Source organism: Ursus maritimus, unplaced genomic scaffold (genome assembly GCF_017311325.1).
Source record: "Ursus maritimus isolate PB19 unplaced genomic scaffold, ASM1731132v1 scaffold_3, whole genome shotgun sequence".
Taxonomy (NCBI): domain Eukaryota; kingdom Metazoa; phylum Chordata; class Mammalia; order Carnivora; family Ursidae; genus Ursus; species Ursus maritimus.
Window position 1 is genome coordinate 12,544,622 of NW_024425563.1, and position 10,928 is coordinate 12,555,549.

The 10,928-nt window shown below is 41.4% G+C and overlaps 2 protein-coding genes across 2 annotated transcripts in view; both read right to left on the reverse strand.

Annotated features, from left to right (window-relative positions):
* The window catches only part of MGAM (maltase-glucoamylase), a 232,736-nt gene that overhangs the window by 157,078 nt on the left and 64,730 nt on the right, over positions 1-10,928 (reverse strand). Inside the window, exon 4 of the mRNA XM_008697325.2 lies at positions 2,799-2,867. Within this exon, the coding sequence (XP_008695547.1) occupies positions 2,799-2,867 (69 nt within the window). The remainder of the gene's footprint in view (positions 1-2,798; positions 2,868-10,928) is intronic.
* On the reverse strand, positions 6,231-7,177 carry LOC121105795 (olfactory receptor 9A4-like). Its single transcript, XM_040643910.1, is given in 2 exon segments — positions 6,231-6,436; positions 6,439-7,177. Coding segments are annotated over 2 exon segments (945 nt in total).

The following is a 10,928-nucleotide window of genomic DNA, read 5'->3' on the forward strand; positions in this document are numbered from 1 at the left end:
ACTGAACACTACAACTGAAACTAATGATGTACTATATGTGGGCTAATTGAATTTAAATTTTAAAAAATATTAGTTTCCAAAATATAAAAAGAATTTTAACTCAACAATAAAAGAACAATTCAATTTAAAATGGGCAGAAGACATGAACAGATATTTCTCTAAAGAAAACAAACAAATGGTCATCAGATAAGTGAAAAGATGCTCAACATCACTTATCAGGGAAATGCAAATCAAAACTACAATGAGATATCATCTCACACCTGTCAAAATGGCAAAAATCAGAAACATAAGAAACAACAAGTGTTGGCAAGGATGTGGAGAAAAAGGAACACTCTGGCACTGTTGGTGGGAATACAAACTGGTGTAGCCCCTGTGGAAAATAGTATGGAGGGTCCTCAAAAAATCAAAGATAGAATTACCATATGACCCAGTAATTCTGCTACTATATATTAACCCAAAGAATACAAAAACACTAATTCAATAAGATATATGCATCCTTATGTTTATTGTAGCATTATTTACAACAGCCAAATTATGGAAACAGCCCATGTGTCTATCAATAAATGAAGGGATAAAGAAGCAGCCTTTATATATATATACACACACACACACACACACACAGCCTACATATATATATATATGAATATTACTCAGCCATAAAAAAGAATAAAATTTTGCCATTTGCAACAGCATAGATGGATCTAGACAGTATAATGCTATGTGAAATAAGTCAGAGAAAGACAAATAGCATATCATTTCACTCATATGTTGAATTTAAGAAACAAAACAAAGAAAAAATGAGATAAACCAACAAATGGACTCAACTATAGAGAGCAAACTGGTGGGGAGATGGGTGAAATAGGTGGTGGGGATTATGAGTACACTTGTCATGATGAGCACCGAGAAATGTACGGAGCCATTGAATCACTACATTGTACACCTGAAACTAATACAACACTATGTGTTAACTATACTAGAATTAAAATTTTTAAATTTTTTTAAAAAAGTTAAAGAAGACTGATAAAAGATATTTCCAACATGCATATAAGATAATATCAGAGTCCTCTCAATATCTAAAGAATCCCTGTATGTCATCACAAAGTGACCAAAGGCACAGGTAGAAAAATGTGAAACTCCGTATCTCCTCCCCTATATTTATCCCATTTTCTACATTCAGCTAAACAAACTTTACAGAGTATCTGGACTTAAGTAAATATTCATCTGCTAAAAATAATGAGATATTTACATAAACAATCAAACCTTCCAGGCACTTAAAAGCAGGAGTTTAATTAACCCTAAGACACTGGAAAAACAGAGAATAACTTTACTTCTTTTATTTTTTTTTATATTTTTTTATTATATTATGTTAGTCACCATACAGTACATCCCTGGTTTTTGATGTAAAGTTCGATGATTCATTAGTTGCGTATAACAGCCAGTGCACCATGCAATACGTGCCCAATTGATAATACAGGATTTCATTCATAACACATTCTCATGAAACACATACCAAAACAATAGAAAATGCTATGCAATTGGGGGGCTTGGGGGGGCTCAGTCACTTAAGCATCCAACTCCTGGTTTTGGCTCAGGTAGTTATTTCAGCATCCTGAGATGAGCTCAGTAGCCGGCTCCACGCTCAGCATGGAGTCCACTTGTCCCTCTCCCTCTGCTCCTCCCCCGGCTCTCACTCTCTCTCTCTCTCATATGTAAATAAAATTATTGAAAAAAAAGTTATGCAGTAGAAAAACTTCTTCCACTCTTACTCCTAACAGCCCCGTGGTATCAGTTACCCACACTGCCTTCCAGAATTTTCTTTATGTAATTATGCAAATATGAATAACTGTATACACATACATACTGTGAACTGATTACCATAATAAAGTAGTTAACATATCCAACAGCTCACACAATTACTTTTTATTTTATAATGAGAATATTTAAGATCTATTCTATTAGCAACTTTCAAGTATACAATGCAGTGTAGTTTACTGTAGTCACCATGCTGTACCTTGGATCCCAGACCTTACCCATCTTAGAACTAGGGGTTTGTTCCCTTTGACCAACGTCTCCAAATTTCCCCCATTCGCCAGCCCCTGGCAACTACCAGTCCATTCTCTATTCCATGAGTTTGGCTTTTTAAATTCCAAGTGTTAAGTGAGATTGTACAATATTTGTTGTTCTCTGTCTGATTTATTTCACTTGATGTAATGCCCTCAAGGTTTATCCACGTCACTATCTTGCTATCCATGTTGTTGGCAAAGGACGAGATTCGCTTTTTTATCGTTGAATAATATTTCACTTTTCATTCATGGATTAACGGATTAGATAAATCACTGATTGATATCAGGAGAAAATGATCTTCTAGCAGTCCAGCTAGCGATTCTGAGTGATTCTAGTGATTCAGAGGCTTTCTCAGAACTTGTATGGATACACTTGCTTCTTGAGCCCTCTTGTGGCCAAATGCTTAAGCTTGTTTGTCCTCTAGATCATGCAGTGCCCCAGACCAGGTGTCTTTTGCTTTCCCAAAAGAAAGAGCTAATGCTCGAGTTTGTGGATTCTCTTTGGTCTGCAGATTTGAACTAAGTGTCTGTGATGTTCACTAGCCTTCAGCCACAGCTCAATCAACCTGCATTGATTCTGGAGGCCAGGGTGAGGTATAGTACTGGGGGTGCCCATGGGGCAGTTGGGGGGGTTCTGCAGCAAGGCATCCCCAGTGGCTGGTGTGGAGGTGTTTTTATCTGGTCAAAGTGACAATAAAGTATGATGCTGGAATAAAAGCATCCAAAATAGCTTACCTCATATGAGTTCTCTGTTAGAAGGATTTTGGAGAGTCTGCCCCATCCAAACTTGATAGCAAACCAAGCCTGCAGAGCACAAAGCACAAGATATAATTTATTGTTAGGTTTATGATATCAGTAAAGATATACAAGCAGGAAAAAGAAAGAGTGAGTATTGAAGCAGAATTTTAAAATAAGGCAATTATTAACTAAAGGAAAAACTACTTGATAAGCTAAGAAATAGCTGTATATTGTTTCTAAGCATATACTAGCAAAAGAAACAGTTGGACAAAGTCACCCCTGAAGAGTATGAAAACACCATGGATCAGAAGGGGAAGAGCAACAGTCTGATGATTCACTATACAAATCATTTACAATTATTTGATATTTTTTCTTTTTTATTGTGATAAAAAATGCATAACACAAATTTACCATTTTTAACCATTTTAAATGTACAGTTCAGTAGCATTAGGTACTTTCACATTGTGGTGCAACCATCACGACTACCCATCTCCAGAACACTACCATCCTAAGCTGAAACTTGGTACCCATTAATTACTACCTCCCACTTTCCCTCTCCCCAAGCCCCTGCTACTCACTATTCTACTTTCTGTCTCTATCAACTTCACTATTCTAGGTACCTTGAATAAATGGAACCATACCACATTTGTCCCTTTTTTGTGTGGCTTATTTCACTTAGCAATGTTTTCAAGGATCACGTATGCTAGAGCATGTATCAGAATTTCATTGCTTTTTCAGTCTGAATAAAATTCCATTGTATGTTTACACCATGTTTTGTTTATAAATTCATTTGGTAGACTCTGAGTCATTTCTGCTTCTTGACAATTGTGATTAATGCCACTATGATAGTGAATAAAGCTTCTGTCCTTTTATTTTGAATTCTTAAGAGTTATTAATAGTGAATTTTATGAATATTTTGGTATAAAAGTAACTGTTCAGATATGGCATGTGAATAGGGAAATCTCCAGGGTTTGGTCAACTCCTCTGATCCAGAGTCTATAATAAGCAGCACGTAATTGCTAACTACTGCTGGTGTACCTGAGAGGGACACATGACATCAGGCACAGTTTCTAAACACAATACTGGCACATTGTATTGGAAAGTTTGGGGGATGCAAGAAAAATGGATAAGGACTCTAAAATACTAGAATGGCCTGATAATAGTATATGGCCTCTTAGGAGTTGTAAACCCTATTAGACAATGGTATTATAGTAATATAAAGGTATAAAATGTAAAGGAAAACCCACTGTGCATGTGGATGGAAGACAAAGGAGCAAGCCTAGCATTGCAGAGGAAAGACAAGTATGCCTACATTTGAAATGAGACCTAAAGAAAAAGTATCAGAGACAGAAGAAGGAACAGGAGTTGACCTCCTACTCTCAAAGAACCCCTACTCACCCCATGGTGAGGCAGAAAGTTTACAATCATACATAAATGGAGGGAGTCTTATATTGCAGGGCTTTAATAACTTAACTATAGATTTGACACAGTCCCAATCACTATCCCAACAAGCTTTTTTGAGTTCTGGACAAACTGACTCTAAAATGTATATGGCGTGAGAAACTGTAGACTCTGGGAAACAAACTGAGGGCTTCAGAGGGGAAGGGGGGTGGGGGATTGGGATGAGCCAGTGATGGGTAGTAAGGAGGGCACATATTGCATGGTGCACTGGGTGTTATACACAAACAATGAATCATGGAACATTACATCAAAAACTAAGGATATACTGTATGGTGACTAACATAACATAATAAAAAATTATTATTAAAAAAGTAATAAAAAAAATAAAGGGCTTAGACTTGGAAAAAAAATAAAATTTATATGTCAAGAGAATGGTAATAGAACAGCCAAATACTTTTTAAAAAGAAGAGACATTTCTTATATCATTTATTTATATCACATATTAATCGATCCACAGATATATAAAAATTCATCTAAATATGCATGCACAGATGCTCCAACACAAATTCAGTACCATGTGCCTGATTCTAGCCTTCTCCTCTTGCTTCTCTGTAACTTACCTATCCACAGTGACAGACCCAGCTCCCACTATTTGTTATATTTTATTCATTCATCTGTACTATATATGTACAGAATTTCAGAAATGTTAACTCATACACCCAGTTAGAAACAACATTATTAATGATACTATTATGATGGTGCATGGATCCCTTGATTAACATAGTCTTACACATTCCAGTCAAAACACTATTTTTCAGTTTTGTAGATCACATCCCTTTTTCCCCAGCCCCTTCAGTGAGGTCATGACATACATGTGTTATGTTGGGAAGGCAGTCTCATGTGCAGTCTTTGACCCCTGCTTAGCCACATGAGAATGGCAGAAACATTGACAGTGGTGGTGTGGGAGGAAAGGGGCTGGGACGGGACAATGTAGGAACTGAGATGTGGATTAATAAGCTCTCTGTAGAGCTGGAAGACAGCTTGGTAAACTTGGTCTTTGTTGGGGGGAGGGGGAACGGAAGACAGAAATGTAGCTGAGAGAGAAAAGAGATGGAATGCCCTGGTGTGTCAGGATTGGACAACGTGAGGAAAGCAGGGAGAAATGCCAGGGGCAACTACTTTTCTACCCTCCCTGTACTCCTGCCTCAGCCCAGGAGCACAGCAAGGTCAGCTCACCCTCATCAGTTCAGGTCCTAGAACTCAGCCCATTGCCTTTCCACATTTGGGGCTGGCATGATAATGGGAGTCGTGCCAGACAAGAAAATACCTCTTTCCAAGACCCTCCCTCCTCACCATGACAAAGCCCACCAATTAGAGACATGCCTGAATTAACACACATCTGGCCCTGAGGTTGGGAAGGAGGCAAGGTTGTGAAGTGAGTTTGCTCTCACAACTGCCAGTCAGGAAGATCTACAGGTAGGTAGTGTCCCTGATGGACCTGGGGCCAAGAACCTCAAGAAAAGGTTGGAGTCTGAGGCAGGGCTTGGGGTCATTCACAAAAGAAATAGAGAGTGCTTTAGGCATTGAAAAAATCATGAATGCACAGGACAACATATGGGAAGATGACCCAGCATCTAGTATCAAACACATAGGTCAACTGCCACAGGATGAATTGTAGTTTTCCTGATTTCCCACTCAAAAATCTGAGTGTTCTCAAAAAAAAAAAATCACACATATTTTGTACATTTATACCTGTTAAATTTATATTTTAAGATGTATTATAACTACAGAAGAGTGCATAAACATATACATCCAGTTAAAAAACAATAATGAGTTCTCCCATGTAGGAATCATCTGATTATACATTGGAACACTGTCCGTAACTTAAAATTCCCTTGAAGAATATTGTAGAATTCCCTTGTACATCAGAAACAACTTGGTTTTGAAAAGGATCATTTCAATTTGAATTATTACTTTCAGGTTAGTCAGGTCCATGATGATGAGTCCATGATTGTCCTTAGGACACAGCTAATCCTTGAGGAGTTGACAGCAGCGTTTCATGACATCTCGAAAGGCCTCCATGAATTTGTCATTCCGGAGGGTGAAGATGAATGGGTTCAGAAAAGGGGTCACCACTAAAACCATCAGTGAAGCTACCCTGTTGTAATCGGCTGCCTGAGTTTGCTTGGGTTTCACATAGAGAAACAAGCAGGTGCCATAGCCGATCACGACAAAGTGAAGTGGGACGCACAGGTAGAGAAGGCTTTCCTCTGCCCAGAGGCTGAGGGGATCCTGAGGATGGTGGAGATGACGTAGGTGTAGGAGATGATTGTAGGGATCAAAGAACCAAAGAGAACAAAAACAGCCATTAAGAATAGGATAAACTCTATGAAAACGGTATTACTGCAGGATAGTTTGAGCAATTGCCCTCGGTCACAGAAGAAATTGTTCACCACGTTTGATTTGCAGAAGGTAAGCTGAAATGTGGCATACACTGGCCAGATTTCAAAAAGGAACCCAAACACCCATGACACAGCCACCACCCAGATGCAGGTGCAGCTGTTCATAATGATGTTGTACCTCAGAGGGTTACAGACAGCCACATAACGGTCCACAGCCATCGCGCCCAGCAATGCAAACTCTGTGGTCCCCAGAGACAGATACAGGAAGAGCTGGGTGACACACGCAGCCAGAGATATTATCTGCATCCCAGGGAGCAGCAACCCCCAAAGCATCACAGGCACGATAATAGTTGTAACCAAGATCTCCAAGGCAGAGAGATGACCAAGGAAGAAATACATGGGGGACCGCAGACGTTTATCAACACACACAATCACAATGATGACCGTGTTTCCCATTAATGTCACTGAGTAGAAGAAGAAGAAGAAGGTAGCAAAGAGGAGACGGTGTAGTTCTTTGGAGCCAGGGAAGCCAAGGAGATAAAATTCAGTGGCACTAGAGTGATTCGCCAACATTTAGTTCTGAGCTCTTATTTCTTATGAAACCTAAAGAGCAAAGGAGAGAAAACAGGCTTCTGATATCAAAAAGATTAAGGACAATTCCAATTTGAGCAAGTATATCCTATTCCTAGAATCCACAACATAATGCTACTATTTTCTATACAAGATTGGTGTTTCAGTGGATGAATGGATAAAGAAGTTGTGGTTCATAAAGACAATGGAATATTACTCAGCCATCAGAAGGAGGAATATCTACCATTTACATCAAGGCGGGTGGAACTGGAGGGTATTATGCTAAGTGAAATAAGTCAAGCAGAGAAAGACAATTATATGGCTTCACTCGTATGCAGAACATAAGGAATAATGTGGAGGATCATAGGGGAAAGGAGGGAAAACTGAATGGGAAGAAATCAGAAAGGGAGACAAACCATATGAGACTCTTGACTCCGGGAAACAAACTGAGGGTTGTGGAAAGGGAGGTGTGGGAGGACAGGGTAACTGGGTGATGGGCATTAAGGAGAGGGCGTGATGTGATGACCACTGGGTGTTATACTGAACTGATGAATCATTGAACATTATATCAAAAACCATTGAATTTAAATTTAAAAAAAAAAGATTGGTGCTAAATGTTTTATGAATGACATGTATAATATATGAAGGTAAATGTATATGCTTAAGATGAGCAATAGCCACCAACACACCCTAGGCATGAGAACCCACCCACCCCTGCCTCTACTCTTGCCTCTCAATTCACCAGCCATCCTGCCTCCGACTATACTCTCACCTTCTACCCTATTTCCCTGACCATAATATGCTCATTTATATCACCACCCCTTGAATGCCCTAAAGTGTCTTCTCTGCCTCTTATATCCATGTCCTGCAAAATCCTGCTACATTTCAACAATTATAAAAGTAGCTAATCCCAATCTTAGCTAATCACAACCAGATATGCTTACTCCTTTGTATCCTCTAAACATAGGCTCCATTTGCATATATTCAGGTTAAGTTTCTCCCTCAATTATATTATCAACTTTGTGGTGGTGTTATCAAGTGGGAACTCTCTAGGACATTGTCATAAGAGCTATTTTGAGACAAAATATTGAGTCTCCCTGACTTCTGGAGAGCTGGCTGCCTGGAGGGGATTATCCACTTCTTCCTCCTTATTCTCATGATAAAAGCCTTTCTCCATTTCTCATTTCAGTGAACATATATTCTCCAAGCAGGTAGAGTCTCCCCAGCTCCCCATTAGTGACCTCTAACTCTAAGATTTTGATTCCCCTAGTCAGTAATTGACAACAGGGAGGGAGGGGTCCAGAAGGAACTCCTACCTGTACTGCAGTCTCCACCCTGGGACCAGAAGACAAGAAAACACCTGTGATGGGGTGCCTGGGTGGCACAGTTGTTAAGCGTCTGCCTTCGGCTCAGGGCGTTATCCCGGCGTTCTGGGATCGAGCCCCACATCAGGCTCCTCCACTAAGGAAGAGCCTGCTTCTTCCTCTCCCACTCCCCCTGCTGTGTTCCCTCTCTCACTGACTCTCTCTCTGTCAAATAAATAAATAAATAATCTTTAAAAAAAAAAAAAAAAAAAGAAAGAAAGAAAACACCTGTGATATAGAGGCAAAATCCTCCATATTCCCTGGGTCTCAAATCTCTACTTCCAGCATGCAGACAAGACCTCCAAATGGGCAGCCTATCCCTCTAACCAAACTGCCATGGGGTCAGTCCCACTGAGCAACTTGGAAAATTCCAAAGAGCACATCTGCTTATCTATGACCTTCTATTTTCCCCAGAGCCAAAAGGTAATGAAAAATTTAGAAGACACCAATAGAGATCATACCGAGTTCCTCCGAAGGACTGGGCTCCTTCCCTCACCACATGCAGGTCTTTGCTCAAAGATATCCTCTCTATAAACCATTTCCACCTTCATCCTCTCCAAAACAATATATGCACAATTTCACTCTCTAACCTCTTTAGGCTGTATTTTTCTTTCTATATGGCTCTCATCAATACCTCAAATTATAGTATATATTTACTTGTTTGTTATTTTTATCATCAAAATCCCAAATCAGGAGTTAAGATGGCGGAGGAGTAGGAGACACCGTTTTCAGCCGGTCCTCCGAGTCGAGCTGGATAGGTACCAGACCAGCCTAAACAACCACGGAACCAGCCTGAGACGCAGGAAGACGCATCTGGATCTCTACAAATGAACATCTCCAGCGCTGAGTATTGAGGTACGAAGCGGGGAGCCCTGAAATGAAACTGTGCACAGATATCGGAAGATAAACGGAAGGGAGGGAGCCACCGCGTTGGGCGCCGGGAGCGGTAGCCACTTGCACGGGGAAGCGGGCGGCTCGTGGTCGGCACCAAAACAGCAGACTGAGACCGTGAGCCGGTGCGCGCGCCATCAGGCATCTCGCGGAACACCGCGGAGATCCCGGTGCGCCACGATCCAGACTGAGACCGCGAGTCGGGAGCGTGCGGGGCGCGCGGCGTTAGAAACACAAAGGACAGAGACGCGCCGGCCCTGGAAGTGAGGGCTGGGACGCCGGTGTGGGCGCACATCCCGGGACGGCCGCAGGGTTGAGCAGCACCAACATAGGAGTTAAAGTGGCAGAACATTAGTAGAGAACGGGCAATAATCCCTCTGTTCTGTGACAGAGGCTGAAATTCGGCCGCTGCTGCTCTGACTCTCAGAAGAGGCACAGCAAACCGCCAGGAAAGCCACCAGAGAACAAAAGCCTGGAAATACCGGCTCAGGGAGTGCCCATCCCCATCCCCGCAGGGGACGCGAGACTCTACCCAAACATGGCTGCCTGAGTATCGGCGCCGGCAGGCCCCTCCCCAGACGCAGAAGGCAGGCTGAAAAATCAAGAAGCCCACAACCCGGACGCCTGGGTGGCGCATGTGAGCGCCCTGCCTTCGGCTTAGGCGTGATCCCGGCGTTCCGAAAGGAGTCCCTCATCGGGCTCCTCCTCTGGGAGCCTGCTTCTTCCTCTCCCACTCCCCTGCTTCTGTTCCCTCTCTGCTGGTTGGCTGCCACATAAATAAATAAATAAAATCTTTAAAGAAGAAGCCCACATCCCTAAGATCCCTATAAAACAAGGGCACGCCTGGGACCCAGTCAATAATTTGGGCTCTGGAAACCCCAAGAACCTCTCTTCATCAGAATGACAAGAAGGAGAAGCGCCCCCAGCAAAGAAAAGATAGTGATTCTGTGGCCTCTGCCACAGAAATAATGATATGGATGTAACCAAATTATCAGAAATGGAATTCAGAGTAACAATGGTCAAAATGATGAGTAGAATTGAAAAACTATTAACGAAAAGGTTACTGAGAATATAGAATCCCTAAGGACAGAAATGAGAGCGAATCTAACAGAAATTAAAAATTCTATGAGCCAAATGCAGGCAAACTAGAGGCTCTGCGGCCAGGTCGCAGAAGCAGAGGAACGGGTTAGTGAATTGGAGGATGGGTTAATAGAGGAAAAAATGAAAATAGAAGATGGTCTTAAAAAAATCCACGCCCACGAATGTAGATTACGGGAGATTACTGACTCAATGAAACGATCCAATGTTAGAATCATCGGCATCCCCGAGGGGTGAGAAAAACAGAGGTCTAGAAGAGATATTTGAACAAATTGTAGCTGAAAACTTCCCTAATCTAGCAAGGAAACAAACATTCGTGTCCAGAGGCAGAGAGGACCCTCCCAAGCTCAACCATGACAAACCTACGCCACGTCATGTCATAGTGAAATTCGCAAATATTA